A 21,369-nucleotide genomic window follows, 5' to 3' on the forward strand; every position below is an offset into this window, starting at 1 on the left:
TAAACAATGTGATCCTTTCTATCTTTAAATGCATATATTAGTGGGAAAGAGAAAAGTTTAAAGAAGTGGTAAAAAGGTCAAATGAATTTAAAATCTAAAACTATTAATGGCATTAAAGGCAAGGACAAAGAAAAGGAAACTGAAAACTAATATTAAAATAGAACTTTTAAAAATTACAGTAATAAAACGTTTGGGCTAAAAAATGTTACCAAAACTTTTTTCATTCTTTTGCAGCGTACAGCCTGAAAAAAAATCACACTGAATAACTTTAAATCTAGAAAACTTCAAAATACTTGCATGTTCTGCCAACTTTTAAAATATCAGAAAATGGTGCTTTAATTTTAACTAAAATAAATATTTGAAAAAAAAAAATAATAATTTCTCAGACATCACCCTCTCAGGCTTAAGAGTGAAATATCAAAAATATTTTTTTTCACTCAAATTTAAAAATTACAGAAGAACCTCTTGATTGTCAAAGTAATTGAGACCAGATCTACTTTGGATAAGTGAAATATTAAGATTGTAGTGTTAAAAAAAAAAAATTTTAAATCTATTTTCATCAATAAACTCTAAAAATTGAGCTTCTTTAAATAATTTAAATTTAATGACCATTTAATCCAATGGGTAAGAAGTTTTATTTTAAAATTCATTTACATAACAGCAACACTCCTTTTCTTTTCTTAATAAATCATTTGTACAAAGCAACATCTACTTCTGGATTAACAATATGGTTTAATTGAACTTGAACTCTTTTTTTTTTCTTTTTTTTATAGCATCACACAGAAAAAATGTGCTTTAATTTTTGAAAGTCTCATGCATAGCAGAATAATCACAGCATATTATTAAAATTGGACAAAGAAAAAATATTAAATGTCAGTGTAAAATCTTGTTGCTATTGCTTCAAAAAAGTGTTAAACTTTTCGAAAATTAGTGATTGAGTATTTTAAACGTAAATGTAAATTAATTTTTAAATGTCCATTAAACAAATTCTCACAGTGTTGACCTCCTCAGCAACATTGCAGAAAACATTTTATGCTACACACTATTTTTGAATTGAATAACAGGAAACAAATAGTTTTTTGATGCACAGAAACCATCAGCTTTAAGTTCAGCGAGAGCCTATTGTTCAGAGAGTTACAATAAATATTTATTTAATATTAACAAACAGAAATTTATTTTTATGAATACGACAAAATATTCAGGTGTTCAAACCTTCAGGAGTTAGACCAGATATAACATTTTAAATATTTAAGACAACTAGAGTAAGAATAATTTTTAAAAAATTCACATTACCGATAAACTATTCCTTGAGCATGCAAATGTTCTAAGCCTTGTGTAACTTCAGCTGCATAAAATCTTGCTCGCACTAAATCAAAACCTGGCTCACCACCCATATTATAGATGTGAAACTTTAAATCTCCCCCATTCATAATTGTTAAAACTAAACACAATGCATCTTTGGTCTCATATGCATATGCCAGACTAACCTGAAAAAAAATATTAATTCTTGTTTTAAAATAAATTATAGTATAGTAACTACAAAGCATCATTTTGAAATCTCATCATTTTTTGAAAACTTATAGCTTAAAACCAAAGTACTTTAGTTTATGAAAAACTATGACCGTTGTAATTTTTAACATATTATTAAATACAAATTTTTGAAGAATAATTAATATAAAAATTATAAAATAACTTACTACAAATCTCGAATTAATTTTCTGAAGAATATTTTTTTCAATGAGTACCATTGACTCTCCTTTTCTTTTTTTTATTCTCTTTTTCTCCAGCTTTTTACAAGCATACATTTTTCCTGTAGCTCTAACTTGGCAAGCACACACTTCGCCAAAACCACCTTTTCCCAAAACCCTATACATTCTGAAAGTTTTTGCAGTAACTGGCTGCCTGTAAAAAAAAAAATGATATATTATTTAATTAAGTCAGAAACAAATAGTAAATTTGATAGCTAGTTTAAGATGACACATTTTTCTAAAAAACAGGGACTTTAATTACTGAAAATAAAAAATATAAAAATTAGAAAATATCTGCTAACTAATTAATTATATAAAATGAAAAAGATATTCTTAATTCATGCGTACATATTGAAATTTCCAGTTTACACAAAAGTTAATGAATTTGAATCTTTAGAACTTTTAAGTAAACCCAAAATCATATAAAAATTAAATTGACTAAATATTTTTTTTGTGTGCCCAATTTCAAATTATTCCTTGATTCAATTCTGATATCAATTATAATTTTGTTCCCTGTTTCAATTTTGATATCAACTGTAATTTTGTTCTCAGTTTATTTTAGTTTTAATCACTTTAAGGTACAACACAAGGAACTAATTTATTATGTTGTACCATGCAACTGAATTGTTGTGCAAATTCTTCATGCTAAGAGGATGCTTGCAGATATTAACAAATGGTGAAGAAGCACCAATTTTTGCCAAGGCCAAAAGAGAGCAATACATTGGACATCACAGACAAAACTACCTGATAACTAGTATAAAAGAAATCAAACAAAAAGATTAAACTTCCATACAAAATTTCTAACAATTTGATTGATGCTGATTTTGAAGTAAATTTTAAATAATAGCAATAAGATTAATAAAAATAATAAAATTCATAATACTAATAGAAATAAAAATAGGGATAGGAAAAATGATAAAATTACTCATAAATAGAAATAAATTTCAAAACTTTTGTTTTGCATTTTCCTTTTCTAAAATTAAAAAAAATTACAAATTGAAAATTTTTAAGGATATAATTAATCAGTATTTTATTTAGATATACAGGGTTTTGAACCAAACAGCTAAACAAAAGGTTGTTACACAATAGTTGCTGCAAGTGCAATTTTTGTTCATCTCTTAAGCCAATATAAGTTCCTTGGATACCATTTAAGTTATGGATATCAATGCAAAGTAGATTTAACACAAGTATTTAACAAGAATCATGATTTTGCTATCCTCTTATACCCTACCCTGTGCTTCAGTAGCTACTAGGACATCAGTTACGTAAAAGTTATATCTATATTGGTAAGATTTATGATTTAAGCTTTAAGTTCTTTACATAAGATTTATTAAACATATTTGCCTGTATGAGTCCTCATCGTTTACCAAAGTTGCATAAATTACATTATACACCTCGCCACTTCATATATCAAACAATGAATCACATTGAAAATTTTTTAAATTTTCAACAAAAATCAGTATTAGAACCAGGGCTAAAGAGAATAGAAGGGCTAGTTCACTCCTTTGAAGAAACTCTCGCTGCGCCAACCCTCCGATTTTCGCCTGTGACGTCACGGTGGCGCAAAGCTTGAGCTTTCACTTGAAGAACAAAGCGTCCGGTCTTACTAGCTTTAACTAATATTGTAGCATTCCTTTTTGTGACATATTCCAAGACATTCTTTGTTTCCTAATGATTTTTCTCAGTTTTGTGAAGTGAATTACAAAAATTTAAAATTATTTATGAAATGTCAGTTTGTGAGATTACAACTTACAAAAATTCTGATAGAAACACAAGAGGAAAAAATGTCATTTTCTACATGTTCCCTAAAGTAAATGAACAACTATGTAAAGAATGGCTTCAACATTGCAAACGAAATGATCCAGTTAATATTAAATATAAACGAATATGCCTTAAGCATTTCTTAAAACAAGATTATGAAGATGATATGAGAAATTGTTGGCTTGGATTGCCGATTAGAATGATTTTAAAAATGCTCTAACTCTACCAAGTGCTCTCCTATCTAAGGGAGAACTAATTGTTCCGTAAGCAGCATGGATGAAAGTGTGTCAGGAATTTGAGAACATTTTTCAAAGTGTGCATGGCTCAGAAAATCAAAAAGTGTCAAAGAATTTATTAGTGAATTAGAAGGACGATATCCCACAGTGAATAAGACAGCAATATGCTTATTTTGCATTTCAGAAATTTTATAAGAATTCGCCATCTAAATTTAAACCGCCCAGCAACTTCAAAAAAAAAAAAAGGTCTACGAAAAAATTTAAAAATGAATTAGTCAAAGAAAATAAAAAACTTAAATGAAAAGTATAGATAATTAATAGTTAAAATTCTCCTAGTTTTATAACATAGTTTTCAATGTAGTTATTCTAAATATTTATTATTTTTAATTACAATATAATTATTTTTTAAATATAATTATATTTCTTTAAATTTAAATATCTATAAGCAATTGAAAAATTTCTAATATTTTATGAACCTAAATTATTATTTTGTTAGAATAATTAGCGTTTAAGGTTGTTGTTTCTTAAAGATTAAGTATAAAGAAATTGCCACAAACAGCATATTTTAAAATCAAGATTCTAAATTTTACCTAACTTTACAAATTATTGTTATCAAACAATATGCAGCTAAAAAAGTGCCGATATATGCATTAAAATTTTTTTAATAATAAAAGTTAAAACTGAAAATTTTAAAATAAAGTATTCATAGCGTCATTTACGACAACTAGTAAAATATTTTTATTAGTTTAAAATGATATTTAATTTAATATTTTGGCAAAGAAAATTTTTTAAAACTATGTTTTTGAAACGAAATAATATATTAATTGCATGAAGTTTGAAAGCTAATATCAAGAAAAAGTCAAACTTATTTTTACAGAGAGAATGATACAAAGTTTTCTTAATATCTGTGCTTGCGATCTCCGAGATCTGTGTGCAGCGTGACGTCATGAGGAGGGAAATCGTAGCTTCAGCTCTAAGAGCAGAATGAACTAAGAACTGATAAGAACAGGGAAGTTTATTTACAATACTACTTACCGCTCTAACCACTTCCATTGTAAATATCTATGAAAGTACATGCTGTTTTCAAATTCTTTAAATGGCTCCCGAGATAAGAATTCTTTCACTGACCTGGAAAAATATAAACAAAGATAATGAGATTTTTAAAAAACCACTAGGAAGTAAAAACATTTAAAATTAAAATAAAATTCTACTACTTGCAAAAATACAAGATGTGAGGTATATTTTTCAATAATAAGGCATAGATTAGCAGATACAGAAATTTCAGAGTGCAATAATCAGAAGTGGGATTTAATAAAACACTAAAAGATGTAGCCAAACTTTTAAATTTCACCTACCTTAGAAAAATGTTTTGGAAAAATAGAAGTGATATTTGGTTGAACAGATAACCAAAATCTAAGGTAGATTAACAACAAAGTAGCTGGACAGCAATCTAGAGTATAATTAACCCAAAGCAGTTCAGTTACGTGAGCAAATTGGATTTTTTTTTAAAAAATGAAGTATCAGGTGAGGCAATTTATAATAGTGATAAGTTCGTACACAGGTTTTTACCTCTATATCGCTGATTTTTCTTTTATGGAAAATAAAACCTTTTACATTCAATAATAGAAAATTAAGATTCCTTGAAACTTGTTTCACTTGCCTGTAAAATTAAGTATGCCGTAAAAATACATTACACAGGCCTCACAGCGGGTCAAAGAAAAAAAAATCAAGACTTTTTTTTTAAAAAAATAATAATAATAAAAATCAGGAGATTTTTTGAGGTAATACAATACTTTTGAAAATGCCACACAAACTAAAAAAAACTTTTGTGACTAGCATTATTAAGAAAAATAAGAGATATTAGATCAAAAATACAAGTCTTTTGATTCATTAAATCAATAATTTCAAAACCTGCATTTGTTTCCTTAAAAAATTAGTTGTTCAGATCATATACATAAAAAAACATGGAACATCAGGGGGGAAAAGCTAAAAATCAGGACAACATATCTTTTATCAGGAAAACCAGGACAACTATAAGCCCTTTATTACATAAATACTTTATTTGTTGGATGCTATAATGATTGAATAAACCTATGTTAATACTGCTACAAATAATTTAACACAAAAATACTTGAATGCTATCCAGATTTCAAATTTGCAAAGATGAGTAAAGGAAAAAAAAAGCCAACAACAGAGATCTAAAATTTTTATGAATGATTCATATTTTTTACCATTCGTGAAACATTATTCAGTAGAACTATTCCAATTTCTGAACAAGACAGACTTCATTGACATACACAGGTCTCTTGCATAACAAATTTAAAGAAATAAAAGGTAAAAAAATTTAGACTTGAGCAGACTTAAGCAATTACATTATATATATTACCTTCCACATTCAGTAAACAAATCTCTACTTGCAGTTTGAAGATTAGAAAGACATCTTTCAATTAGATCTTCGTTGACAACATCGACAAACTCACTTGACTGTAGAAAAAAAGTAAAGTTATACATTTTCCAAAAATTTAAACAACAAGAGATATTAAAGACCAATCACAATGTACCTCCTTGCTTAGATATTTGGTAAAAACTTCTTGGGCAACATCAGCCCTATCTTCATCCAACTGCACTTCATAAGCATCCTATAAAAGAAAAAAAATCATTACATTCAAAATATGACTTTAAATAAATATACTATACCCTGAAGTTTTACCAAATAAGAATGCGCTCTTTGTTCTCATTTTAGTATTACTTAAAATTTGAGCACAGAAAATTGAAACATAGTTGAAAATTACAAAGCTAAAAAGATAAGAATGTCCATATCATGGTATCACACTAAATATCACTAGGCCCATACTATGGTTTCACACTTGTTACGTGAGTTTTGCATTGTCCATATAGTGACCGCTAGACAAAATAGCAATTTTTTGGAAAACTAAGCTAATTTCTTGAAAAAAAGCATAGGATGTGACAACGTTTTGGATACAAAAGTTAAAGTAAACAAAATAAAATGAATCGATAAATGAAAAGTAAATATTCATGAAGAAAAGAACGAGTACGCGGTCATCCTCAAAGAATAAAATCCTTTCATTTCAAAGAGTAAAAATGATAAAGAAATTATCTAAAGAGCATTTCATAAACATTTTAATTCAACATAATGAATGATTCTTTCACAGAAGCTTATAAAAAACAATACAATTTTATAAAATTTAAATATAATAAAGTAACTATAACTTTCAAATTCAATTCAGAATAATAAAAAAGTTGCAAACAGTTTGAGATTTTCTTCCCATCATATTTGGCGGCTTCGAACCAATCTTTTCTTTCTTCTCCTTTTGGTAAACTAAAAAATATTTTATTTAAGATGACAAATATTGAGCTATTGAAACGTGGCACAATACAATACTAGTAGTTAGTGTTTGTGCTGTTTTTGAGAATTTTCATCAAAGTTCTACTTAGCTCATTACATTGCTTTTACTGTATCGGTATGTGATGGAAAACGTAGTGGTCGACGGATGCCATCAGCGGAGATGAGAGATTTGACGAGATTTTAAAATATAAATTAAAAAATAACTAGTAACTATAAAAGTAAGCACGCATGTTGCTTATTAAATCAATGACGTTCATATCAAATCGTCAAGTCTCAATCTTAACTTGCATAAGAAAAAAATAACTATTTGCAACTATTCGAACACTAAAAGACATTAGTCATTTAGAAAAGCATATGCTAAAATGCTTCAAATGTCTGAATGAAACAATTTTTGTTTCTTCAGCAAAGTTCCTAAAAATGAAATTGGTTTCAAAAATCATAGCCCTAATAAAAATTAAGAATAAAAAAAAGTAGATCATAAAATTATTAAAGACTTACTACAATGTCTAAAAAATTAACACATTTGCTATAATGAGGTTTTGTTTCACAAAATTGACGAAAAAGTTGATGACCAATAGGTTGTTGCTCAACAACGTAAGAGTATTGGCAATCTAAAAAAATAGAAGAAAAAGGAAAAACAAATTTATAAATAAGATTTAAATTAATACAAGGTATTTCAAAAATGTTAAAGTTTTTGGGAAAATAAGGAACAATATAAGAATCAGGAATTGCATAGCAACCCATTTCCAAAAATGTCATTGGTAGCCACCAGAGGGTTTTTTTTTTCTATTTAGGCTTGATTTAAAAGTTTTAGGCAAGATAGTGATAAGCAACAAGATATGCACAATCATCTTATTGCCTACATTGAAATTGTATTTTTAACCAAAACGACTTTCCCAAACAACACTTACAAAATGTAAGTTATCATTACACTGCACCAAGTCCTTCATATATATCAGTGAGAACTAAAAGCTATCACGTATCATAAGCATGTGGAGTTTGAAATGTATCTTTTGGCAGCATGCAAAGAAACTCCCAATGTGTGGGCATGTCCAGCAATCAGGACTGACCTGAGGATGAGGCAACCAAAATGGTCACCTTAAGCCCTGCCCTTTTATTGCAAACTTCAGAGCTTTTTTTTGTCAGTTTTTTCTTTAATTTCAGACAAGTACTTTACTAAAAGTTTTTCTCAGGCTTAAATATATTTTCTCTACAATAATTGATTAAAAAGACTAAAATTTTAGTGCCATGTATGACTCTAGGTCCCTTTCTTCAGTGATATTGTTCAGAAAAATTACATGAATAAAAGAAAAAAAACTAAAAGCAAAATAGTTTCAGGCAACATATGTACAGTAACTTCCTGTGTAACCTCTTTCATTTATTTATATGTTAGTTTAAACAGGGCCCCTGAAAAAAAGGAGCTTTGCAATATTAAATTTAAATGACCTAAACTAAAAAATTAAGTTTATTATGTGGAAAGCGCAAACAGGAACAGGACATTTGTCCAGAATCAAGTATTTATATAGCACTAGAGGGCAGTCAGTAATATTTAATAAAGAACCTTGTTTTTAATAATAAATTTTTTTTTAAATAAATTTCCTATTGAGCATTCAAAAATTATTTATGACAGCTTTTCATCAATCTGTTATAATAAAGCTATCATAATGATAAAATTGGATGTTGCTGCAGTTAAATGGTATCATTGACTAATTGAAGATTGTGATGAAAAGTAGGACAATGAAAAATGACAATTGAAATTGAAAACTGGATCATAATTATAATAAAACTTTCATTTAGTAGCATTTGTAGAGCTCGAGATACAAATTATAATTTTATCCATAAGCCTTTCTAAGCTAAAAAAATTTCGCTTAATAATAATAATAAGGACAGGCCATGGGAGATAAATCCCCCATGACCTGCCTAATCAAAAGCCAAATTAAAAAGTGATTGAATTGTTCCCAGCAGACAGTTAGGAGCATGGAAGAGATCCAAGGTTGGTGATTTATTGAAAGATAACATAGCCAAAAATAAAGCCAACCCCCATAATCAATATTAGTTTTGAAAATACTTTTGCGATGGCGAATTGCCAACTAGACTGTGAGAATTAGTAAAACCATGTAACTGAAACATATCTGTGGTAAGAAATTAAAAAATAAAGTTATAAATAAATTTTTGTTTTCGATTAATTAATTAATGAGTCTACATTAGTATTGAAATAAAAAGTTAGCCGTCGTTCAGAAAAGAATGAAATATTTTATGCTTGCTTTAAATAAAAATTAACAGACTTAATTTAATTATAATTTGATTAAGAATGATTAAAAAAATAAGATTAAGAAATTAAAGAAATTTTAAAAGCTAGGAATTATGTAATGCCCCTTGTGGCATCACAACTATAAACTGAAAGAAGTGAAAAACAGAACTGATCTGCCCCTGCAAATAATATTTGCCATAGGTCCCACTTTCTGTTGGACTAGCTGGTTCAGAAATCAATGCTCTGACCATGCCAGGTATGCATAGTGTTTGATGGTGCTAACTTTAAACATATATTGCAACATTATGAGCTCAATTCAACTTGAACACCATTTATTCACATGATGTTCAGTGAAGGTTTTCAATTAATCATACTCTTGTCCTTTCAAATATTCTGCCGCGCTTCATGGAAAAGGGTAGCCTTTTCCATGAAGTTTCATGACATGGGTTGCTATTACATTCTTAATTCTGCACAATTCCTTATTTTTAATCTTTGCTTTCAATAGAAATTTGCCATAAAATTTTTGAGACACTCTGTATAAGAAATAAGAACAAATACATTTGATAAAAAATTTAAAATGCAGAAGCACAGTCACTTAATAAACAAATTAAATCAACTAAATGATTAAAAAAAAACTTAAAATTTCACAAATTAGAACAAATTTGTTGATATGAGCAATTCGATTTTTAAAAAAAAAAAAATAGTTACAGGACAAAAATACAACTCTGCAATAGAACGAATACTGCAATTTCTTATCTATGTTTGTAATTACTTTAAAAACAATTTAACCCTTATCTTCACATTTTAATCAACTGACGGTTCTGCCCCTAAAAAGTCGTAATTTCAGTCTTATCCATGTAGCAAAACTGTTTTTCCATGTTATTAGATAGGGATGGCATGAGATCAGTGTATTGGGAAAAAACATTCTCCTAATTTTGCCCGTTTGCTTGGTCGCCAATGGGTTAAGATAAGAATTAGGTTTTTAATTTGAAATAATTTACATGTTCTGGAACATTTCTTTTAGCTTATTTTACAAGCAAAACAAGATTTTGATTGAACCAAATTGAGTATTAATAAAATATGTAATATATTTACTACTTTTAAAAACCTGTACTAGGACAAGACTAGTTTTTAAAAAGTGTTTTTTCCCCTTGCCTTGGCTTTTGATTTATATATTTATTTCATTTCATAATTTTTATTCTTAATAAGCTTGGTTATTGGGGGCCGTGGTAACCCAGTGGTTAGAGTTGGACTTCAGAGACTCCGGGGTTAGATTTTTGACTCCTCTAAGCCCCACCGATGACATGTGATGTATGTGCTTATAAAAATTGCGGAATCAAAAGTCATGTGGTTGGTTATTGAGCAGTACCATGGGAACAGAGATCTGGAGAAAATTTCTTTTCTAAATTGAGGAAGTGGCATCACAAATGAGATCCCTTCTGCAGTGTCAAAATTGTGATGGTATGTCTACGGATGATCCTCGGGATGTACCATCCCCACAATAGACCATTCTGCAGCTCTAGTGCGGCATAAATAAAGTACCTACCTACCGGATGCTGGGGTATTATTAAATCGGTACAATACCTTCAGAAAATAAAGACCTCACTTTATTAAATTGGATAAAAATGGTATATTTTAATTTAAATCCTCTGTCTAATTTTAAAATTCATACTATGCAATACATAGTTTTTGATTTTTAATTTAACACAGTACTTGTCTATTTTAATAAGATCTTGGTGATTTATTCAAAACCTACAAAAATGCTTTAGCAATTGCTTAATAATGAAGAATTTACCTATTTGATTTTTCAGATCTATGCATTGAGATATATGAGGAAACTGGAGTATTTTTTTCCATTTTTTGCTTTTGCCTTTGTTGCTATCAGCACCACCTAAAAATATAACAATCAAGTTAATATTTAATCAGCAAATAATATAATTTATTTGAAACCAAGAGGTAATTCCATAAGTAAAAAGCCTTAACCAGTCTTAATTTTCATGAAATTAAAGCAGTTTAATTTGAACTCCTGAATGTTTATTTTTACTTTTTTAATGTTTCAAGATATCTCCTACATTTTAAATAATAATCAAATAATTAAATCTTAATCAAATAATAATCAGTCATTATCATAAAATATTTTTTTGCACACAATTATACTCGTCTATTAAAACTTTTTTATTAATTTTATTACTATTTCTCTCTATTCTAAAAAAAAGTTTTTGCAGTTAATTTTGTCCCCTGAAAAACTTTTTAACTACGTGATGAAAATCTAAGATTAAGGAATCAATTCATTCAGAATCTTTCAGGGAAGACATTTAGGGCATTCAAATCTTTTACATAATTTTAAATTTTTATTTATTTTAGTTTTAAAGCACGATTTTGCAGTTAATAATGAAGAATAACCGCCGTTCACAACAGCCAATCACATGTCTGAAAACGGCAAGCTTAAAAAAGCGATTTACAAGTCTGAATTTTCTTTTTCAGAGATGCAACCAATCACAAAATAGTTAGAATTTCATTCTTCAGTTTTACAACATCTCAACTTATTTCGTATTGATATATTGATTAATCTGATTATTTGTTTTCTAAAACGTTAATTCGTAAGTTTAATCTGGTTTTAAATCTTAATTCGATTTGTTTTCCGCAAAATTAATGTCTTCATTTATAGTTATTTTGCTGAATATTATTAAAATATTTTTTTAAAAATTACCCTGTTCTTAACAATATTGCTTATTGAAAAATATTATAGTGTTTGCATATATATACATATATATATATATATATATATTGAATTAAATGTGTTAAAAATATATTCATTTCTTTGGGACAAAGTCTGAATTATTGTGATTATCATTTTTTTTAAACAAGTTTCATATTAAGATTATATCTGCACATTGATGTTAATTTCTGACAATTTTGGCTCATTTAGAGAACAAATAGGACATAGAAGGAACTGTAGTCAACGAAAAAAAGTGACATTGATATTGACACACTGCTTATTCTGCATTTAAGAAAATTAATTCTTTTCGATGATAACAGTTAATATTCAGTTTAATATTGAAATATATGAAATCAAAGCATTCTTGGTTTTGCGAAGCAAACCAAGCAAGAATTGCGAAGCAATTCTCCGGGGGTTGGCGAGCGTCAGCGAGCAGGGGGCGGAGCCCTCTAGTTTTTTAAAAAAAAAAAATTTAAATTAAAAAAAGGCATAAATTTTTATATCACTTTCAAATTTTGTAATTTTAAATGACAATATCTATAATTTAAACGGAATTAGTCCAAATAGTTTTTGATAAATGAAAATTTAAAAGTAGGAATTTTTTTATAATGAGGTAGGGTGGCTAAGAGCCAGTATGAATTAAGAAATGGGGATATTTTGAACAAATCCTTTAAACTACTCATCAACAGACATTTATTCATACTTTGTTTGAAAATAAATATATATTCAGGAGTCATATGAGAAATTTAGGCTTGTTAATGAACCATTCACAAAATATTTTACAGCAAAAACAAACCATCGAAAAAAAAAGGGAGAGTGGGTCCTGACATCTAAAATTCATAATTATACTCATGGTTTTTGCTTTTTTCCTCCTCAAAATAACAAATTCTTATTTTCACAAGTTTTTCACCAGACAATCCATTAAAAACATTATGGGCAAAATAACAATAACTAAATAGATCGAAACATATTGAGAATTTAATGTATTGTAACATGATTAAACACAGCGAAACGATCAGCATCATGCTAATAACAAATATTTAAAATTTAAATTAATTCAAATATATATTAAAAAATATATAAATAAACAAGGTTAAAAATAGCACTCCACAATTAATTATATTACAAGAGATAGAGAAACAGACGCAACAATGTTAAACTAATAGCTCTAAAGACAAATCGAACGAAATAGCACTTAAAAATGCAAAGAATTTTCATTTTGGAGCAGGTTTATAATTATAAAAAAAAAAATTTTAAAAAAAAGAGAGATAGATAAACGAACGTAAAATGCTCGCCTGCGACAAATCGATCAGAATAGCACGAAAAAAATAAATATGTAAATATAAATATGCAAATCGTACAGTTAAAAAAAAAAAAAGAAAGAAAGAAAGAAAAGAGCAAAATGAGATTTAAAGCTAGCGATGTTAAACTAGCAATCGCGATAATACAAACAATAGCAAAATAACATTAAAAATTATTTAGATTGATTTCAAAAAACAAACGTAAGTGTTCTGCAACAAATGGATCCAAATTGTGCTAAATTTTTTAAAAAAAAAAAAAAAAAAAAAAAGAAAGTAGTAAAGCAGCAGAATAAGATGTTACAACGTTTGAAAATTAATTAGACTCAAATTAATTGAAAAACGAAAGCAACGGAAGTTATAGCTCTCCCGTGATGAATCAATCGAAATCGCTCTAATAAAAACAATCTGCACAAAACCATTAAATATTTAATGACTAATTGAAGATCGCAACGAAAGTAATAATGATAAGTAGTAATAATACCGAAAGTAAGAATGACGAATTGGTCGTTTTAATAACACTCGACAATTAGTTACATTGAAATAAATTGAAAAACAAACAACATTTCTATTTGCGGGGGGGGGGGAGGTAAAATACAATTTTATACTTCAGGAATTACAGCAGAATTACAAAGTTAAGAAGAATTACATGTTCCAACAGGCAAAATCAGTGATAAACAGGCTGTTAACCATGATCTTTTTAGCTTTTTTCACTAATAAGTATGGATTTTTCCATGACAAATTTATTTTGAGCATGTTCGAAATCCACGATTTTATTGATTTTCCACGTTTGTGGATACCCTGTATTTACTTTTAAATATTGAATAGGGGAGAGTGGTGTCAATTGTAACATTTTTTACTTAACTATTTTTAACTAACAAAAAATCCAATATATTATTAGTATTAATTGACAGACGAGTAAAGTAGACTATCCTCTACTAGAAAAAAAATTAAATACCTGATTTTAAATATTATTATATTAGTTATTAACAATTTTTGACAGTCGTGCACTTGTTACAATTGTCCCCACTTACGGGGTCAATTGTAACAGTTCATAAATTCAACTAAAACATAGTTAATTATACATATTATCATAGTTGTGATATATTTTTTTATTGATCAAAATAGTAGTGATATTTTAGGAGTAAAAATAATAATGAGCAGAGACCTAAAGGGTTAAACTTTTAACTTTAAGGGGTTAAAAATTTTAATTTATGCTGTGAAAGGTGACGAATAAAATAATGCACATGCAACATAATATAAATGCTATAGGAAACTATTGGTGGTTCTTAAAGAGTTAAGTAATGGTTTGTAAACATACGATTATTTATTTTCAGCTGTTACAATCGTCCCTTGACTTATTGTTACAATTGTCCCCAAGACGCCATTTCAGCTTCATTTGTTAAAAACAATGCTAGTTAATTAGCAAAACTAATCTTTTTTTTTATTGAAATGTTAATTAAGGTGTCCACTTACATATTCGGTTACTAATTTTTATTTGTTTATACAAAATTACTTTGTTACAATAAAATATTCTAATACCAAAAAAAGTACTTGCGTGACGTGAAAATATCTTTTGTGATGTAACTCTTTCAAAAGTACATAAAAATGGTTGCCAACAGGGGTGTACATGTAGATTTGTTAAATACACCTTGTGCACCACCTAGGAACCAAATCTAGAACCCGACACTCGAAATTTTTGCTCTGTTACAATCGTACCCTGTTACAATTGACCCCACTCTCCCCTATAAATCATGATATATGTCCGCTGATATAAAGTTTGTCCATTGGTTATGAAATAATTAATAAAGCATACAAAAATAAAAACTCGCAATAATATTAAAAATGGGTAAAGTTACCATTCATTTTTAAATTTTTTTGGGGAAAAAAACTTTTTTTCGTTTTTTTTTTAGTAAAACCTGTTTATTTTTTCTTTTGTGTGGGGGAGCAGGTGAACGGGATGACAGCCCTAAAAATAGACCAAGCACTCAAAATTTAAAATAATTTCTTTTTTTTTTAAACAAATTCTAAAATTATATTTTTACACAACCAGTTGATTTCAAATTACTTTCAAGGCTGCAGAAAAAGTTTGAGGCTCTCTGAAATTCTTAAATTTCCGACTTGGATTGACGTAATACTCGCAAGGAAGGAAATTCTACTGTCGCCGGAAAAAGCTTTCTCTGGGTCAGATTATAGATCAAAAGACGCTGATAGGGCAAGTATCTGGGTGGTGAAATAAAAAATAAAAAAGATAAATAAAACAAATATATTAATGTATCTAAACATCAACCAAACGGATCTGCGCTATATAAATAAAAAGAAAGGTAGGAAAGCAATAAAAAATAAAGAGCAATTTAGTAATAGAAGGGTGGAAAAAAAAGAGTACTTATAATGTGTTAGATTAGCTCATATAGACACAGTAAAATACATCGGAACTTACAAATGATTTAATCAAAACAATAAATGCAATAACGAGAGAGAGAGAAAAAAAAAAGGGTTAAGCATTTTAGTTTTAATTTTCTGACTTACATTATCAAACAAAAATCTACTAATTTTTCACGGCATTTTAGACTCTTGTTATAAAATAATATTTCCATATAAATACACGAGTTAGAATAGTAAATATTGAAAAATACAGATATTTTTCTGTAAATTTTATTTTTTTTTTACATTGTATACTTATTCCTTAGTAACTTTCATTACAATTGAGAGTTAGGCCTTTTTTTAGTAAACGCGGAGTACACGCCCCCTTGTTGCCCAAAAATTTTTTGACTTTTTTTTTTGTTGATTGCATTGTACACAATGATGCAACTAAACGATTAAGAACTAGACAAGTAACAAACCATCGCTTAAAAAAAGTGAAACTTTTCAATTCTTACACACACATTAATTTTCTAAACTAATAAGTATAGAGACCGACATTAATAAAAATCACTGGAATATTAACGTTAATATTACTTTTCGCGTATTTTGCCCTAGCTCGAGAATTTTTCAGACGAATCAGAAAAAAAAATTGCAAACAAATTATAAAACTCAATTATCTAAAGATAATTCCATGAAAAAATAATTTTTAATAATTATTATTTTATTCAATAATAATCGAGAAAATTGAATAGCAAGATATAAAAATTGTTACATCATTTTAAAGAATGTAATTTATGCAATTAACGTATTAACGTAAATCAAAATCGGTCGAATACTTTCAGAGAAATCGAATTTTAAATATAAGACTTCCTCCAAATTTGATTTTTCAGGATTCGTTCAAATTTCGGACTGAATTTTATATTTTGCCTTATAAAATTACATTCTTTGAAACGTTGCAAAAATTATACCTTACAATTCAAACATTTTTCCGTTGCTAAAAAATAAAATAAAATTATTCAAAATTATTTTCTGCAAGGAATTATCTATGGATAAACGAATTGAATTTTAAAATTACGCGCAAAAATTCTTCGATTCACTTAAATTATCGAGATCTGGTAAAATGCGCAAAAAGTAAAAATTACGTTAAGGCGTCCGAATTATCACGACCGTATTTTGAGAAATTCTTATCCGTAAAAAAAAGTATGTTTATTAAAAGAACGTACGCTTTTGCATTTGACTAATAATTAATATAATAACTTTCTAATATAATAACTTCATGCACTAATAATTAGTATATTTGAGGTCACCTCCTCGAACCATAACACAGTGCGTGAAAAATCCTGAGATCAAAAGTTATTCAGGGAGATTCGTTTTTTTTTTTTTTTCTTCTTTTTTTTCCCACTGTACTTTAAGTTTAATTAAAATATCAAATGCAGATTCAGTAAAAGCAAAATATGTATGTAGTAATCTATTAAGCATTTATTGTACTTTTAAAAAGTTTAACTTTGACATTTTTCTCCCTAAATGGTTAAGTAAATTTTTTTTTCTCTTCCATTCTAGTTTATAAAATCAACAGTCTTAAAAAATCAAACGTTCCCAGAACGATCTTAACAATCGGTAAGGTTTCGATAGCGCTTTTGCTTCTTCCTCGCTTTAATTAATTTGGGCTCCTTTACCAGTTTCCTCTTTTTCTTCTTTCTTTAAATAACTTCAGATCTTTTATTATACTTCCAAGGATGTTGGAAGAAAAACACTATCATACACTTATAAAAACGTATAAAATCTAATCAAATATAAATCCACGGGCTATCAGCCGTGGATTTATATTTGATTAAACAATTTGAATTTTTCAATGAGGCTTATTAGCTTAAAATTAATTTTTTTGATAGGTTTGTCGATTAAACCGAGGTTTTGATATATCATGCCAGTTAATGTTTTATAAATAATATTTATACAAATTAATTACTAGTTACGGGACGAAAGTTCCGAAATTACGACCATATTTCAAAATAGATTGCACTCCCTTTATGCTTTGTTGTAATAGCCAATATAACTATTAAAATATAGTGTTAAAAAATTGTACTTTGTGCGCTTCTTTTTGTGTAAAAAAAGTCCGAAAAATAACATTCTCTTTTAACCCTTTCAGGAATAGCAAATGTCTATCGAAAGTTTTAGTCAGGAAGGATATTAACAAGTGCTATCTTAGAAAATATATTTCTAAGTGAAGCGACATATTTTAAGCTCTTAGCTGCTGATAGAATGTTGTTGCTATAGGCTTAAAAAAGTAAGTAGGTTTACATTTTTAGTGGAACGTATCATTTGTTAAATTAGTGTTGCCAGACTGGCACCGAAAAGAGTTAAGTTTATGTCAATAAAAAACATAAATCAAAAGAAAATTTTATAAGTCAAAATTAATATCTTTTAAGTGGGTATTTTATTCAGTATTTTAAACCTATTTATTGATTACACCAATATATGTCATATTCTCACAAATAGTTCCGTTTAACTATATTGCTATTAAGATATTTCAGAAAGCAGACTAAGTTCAGTAATCTGAATCGTAATATGTAAATAAGCAGACTATGTTCAGAAGCTTTTGAAAGACTAACTCGAATAGCACTTTAACTAGATTTTTTTTATTAATAAACGTAGTACCCAGACATGTAAATTTGCAGACAATTCATTGGCGCGACATTCATTAAGTGAATTTAATTTTGCACTCACGCATACAGATTAAAGACCAGTCTGGTGGCTTTAATGGAAGCCACATCAAAATTAGTCTAGATTTAATAGGATATGTTTAATTGATACTTTCCAATTCTTTGCATCACCATTCTTGTTAAATGTAAAATCCATCCAGAGGTCACTTTTCCATTTATTAGAAGTGTAATGTATATTATAATTATATGAAAAACCGCATTAAGTTTATTCTATATAAAAGATATGAGTACGTTCAATATTCAACATCAATATTATGAGCTACTAAAACAGACGAGAACCAATATCTCTTCTACAATATGTATTTTCAAAGAGAAAATATTTTATTTTTCTGTTCAAGATTCATATTGCTCGACAGATGAGACGAGCTCCTTATTTCGGACAAATGTGGGTTCATGATTACTGAATAAGTTTCATAGAATTTATTACCTTCCAGTTAAACAGATATATAAAAATAATGTGGCTTCGGGTTCAGATCTACAAAAGTAAGCTCGAGCTCGTTTCTATATACAACTCATCGAAAATAACGTCACAACTTGAAAAACCTATCATTTTATAGAACAGCTAAGATAAAGTTCCTACACAGAGAAACTAAATTCTAAAGTGGTAAGTATAGTATCCATAACATGCTGACTATATAAGTATAGCAAATCACATTTTTTTTTAAAAAAAATTCCTTCCAAATTTAATTATTTTTGCAATTTACAAGATATATTTTATGATAAAGGAAAATTAGTGTCTTACCTAAGAATTATTAATGAAGGGTTATTCCAGAATGTTTGTGAAAGATCTGTTTTTATGAAAAATCTCATGACTTTCTATTCGTCAGTAATACTTAGTAATACTTAATAATGTGTAAGTAATGTTTTTAATATTCTTCGTGAATTTCTAAGACAGTTTGACAAAATGCAACTTTAAAATAAGTAAGACATTCATAAGCTAAATTATTAAGTTAAGTCGAAAGATTGTTTAGTATTATTGAATGTTAAAAAAAAGCAGCATAACGCGTAAATTATGCTGGAAAAAAATATAAATTTAAAAAAAAATAATAATTTCTAAATTCAAATACGAGAAAGACTAATTTCAGTATGTAATTTGATTTAATGCAATTTGCATTTGATTATGTAATTTAATTTAGAGTAATTTGTAAGTAACATGGTTTACGTACGAGTAATATGCAATTTGATTTAACGGTCAAGAGTTAAACAAATTTTATGAATATCTATGATACGATGAAAGAAAGAAAAAAAAAGGGATGCTTTTACTTTGAAATCTGAACAAGGAGGCTATTTGCGAAACAAAAAGGCTATTCGAGTAAACTACTGGGGTTTTCAACTTAAACGATCAAGTACAAATTTTATTAGGAGAAAGATTAAAAAAATTTTCAAAATAAGTAAATCAATAAATTGTATAGTTGTAATGATGCAATTTATAGATAACAAAAATTATTTAGCGGGAATTTTAAGCAGAAAAACTGAAATCCTAATCTTTTTTAAAACATAATTTTTTCTAATTTTAATTTTGATTTAAAAAACGTTTTAGATTCAGACCGAGGTAACTAAACATCCATCAAATTGATTCCAGACTAATCCCATTTACTAGAAGTGTGTTACCAGATAACACACGTTTACAACTTCAAAAATGGCAACATTGAATTTTATTATTTATTTACATTTTAATAAAAATGTAAGAGTATTTCCCTTAATTTAGACTAATATGACATACATAAAGAAAATATAAAAAATAAGCATGTTTCAAATTTTTAATGTGAATCGAACGATTTGTTAAAACACTTGATTTAAATTTAATTATTTCAAGTTAAGGCTGTATACTTAAAAAAAGTTCTCCATAAACCTGATAGTGAGATATATGCAGTAATGGAGGTTACTTTTGATTCAACCTAGTAAAATCAATCAAAATAGACAAATGAAAAATTTGAAATTTTATTATATAGAGAGAGATAAATCAGCTATTAACACGTAACTCCAACGTTAACCAAGTACCTTTGAACTAGAATATTGCAGATAAATGTGAGCATTTAAATTATTTCTACGAATGTTATATGAGATAAACATTCAAGATATTTACAATGCAATTTTTCCTTCTATATAAGGGAGCGAAAACTTGGTTGTTTTTATTTACTGAATACTAAGAAATCGTCCTGATATTTTTCTCTCAAAGAGGAAGAATTCTTAAAAATTCAGTAATGAAAAATGAGCTACAGACAAACGTGTTTTGTATGTATGCGGATATCTAAAAATATCCAACTACACCGGCAAATTAATGAGTTAAGAAAAGGAAAACCAGCAATTCACAAGAAAACGAGCTTTTTCAAATAATCGTGTTATTTAACTTTTTTTTTTTTTACGAGAAAAAATATAAAGGCATTGCCAAAGACAGTTGAAAAGATTGTAGATTTCAATAATTAAAATGAGATTCTACCTTTAAAAAGACCTTAATGCACTTTATAACACTTGATTGAATTACACTGGTACGAAAAAACTAAGTAGATTCTTATTAAAAAAAAATAATAGAACTTATAGTAATATGCCTAAATAATGATATTCCCATGAAATTTATATCTTCTTGGGGTTGATATTTCTCGGGGCATACAGAAGTTCAAAATTTCTGGAGCAAGGACAAATTTTTAGGAGTCAGCAAGTAATAGATGGGAAAATAAAGTATTAGCATTTTGCTTTATGAAAGTACTTAAAAACTAATACTTTTAATGTAATACTATTCAAAAATAAAAGGTCAAAAGCATAGTATACAATTTTAATGAATTGATAGTCATCCAGCTAAAATCATTACACATCCGTATCATATTCTAATTTGCTTTTTAAATTTTTAAGAAAAATACTAAGTCTATATAGTCGTGAGCAGGCGGATTTTGAAAATTTTATGGTT

General features: G+C 27.8%; 1 protein-coding gene across 2 annotated transcripts in view; it reads right to left on the reverse strand.

Annotated features, from left to right (window-relative positions):
• Gprk2 (G protein-coupled receptor kinase 2) overlaps nt 1-21,369 on the reverse strand; it is an 87,369-nt gene that overhangs the window by 26,663 nt on the left and 39,337 nt on the right. For both annotated transcript variants that reach the window (XR_001585201.4, XM_016069152.4), the window contains exons 2-8: nt 11,159-11,254; nt 7,611-7,723; nt 6,307-6,384; nt 6,132-6,229; nt 4,781-4,873; nt 1,698-1,902; nt 1,294-1,487 (exon numbers count right to left, since the gene is read on the reverse strand). Coding sequence is in view for 1 of the 2 variants with exons in the window: in XM_016069152.4 (XP_015924638.1) it covers nt 1,294-1,487; nt 1,698-1,902; nt 4,781-4,873; nt 6,132-6,229; nt 6,307-6,384; nt 7,611-7,723; nt 11,159-11,254 (877 nt within the window). In the remaining variant the exon portion in view is untranslated. The remainder of the gene's footprint in view (nt 1-1,293; nt 1,488-1,697; nt 1,903-4,780; nt 4,874-6,131; nt 6,230-6,306; nt 6,385-7,610; nt 7,724-11,158; nt 11,255-21,369) is intronic.

This window comes from Parasteatoda tepidariorum, chromosome 11 (assembly GCF_982258835.1).
Source record: "Parasteatoda tepidariorum strain Cologne lab strain chromosome 11, Ptep-v5.0, whole genome shotgun sequence".
Taxonomy (NCBI): domain Eukaryota; kingdom Metazoa; phylum Arthropoda; class Arachnida; order Araneae; family Theridiidae; genus Parasteatoda; species Parasteatoda tepidariorum.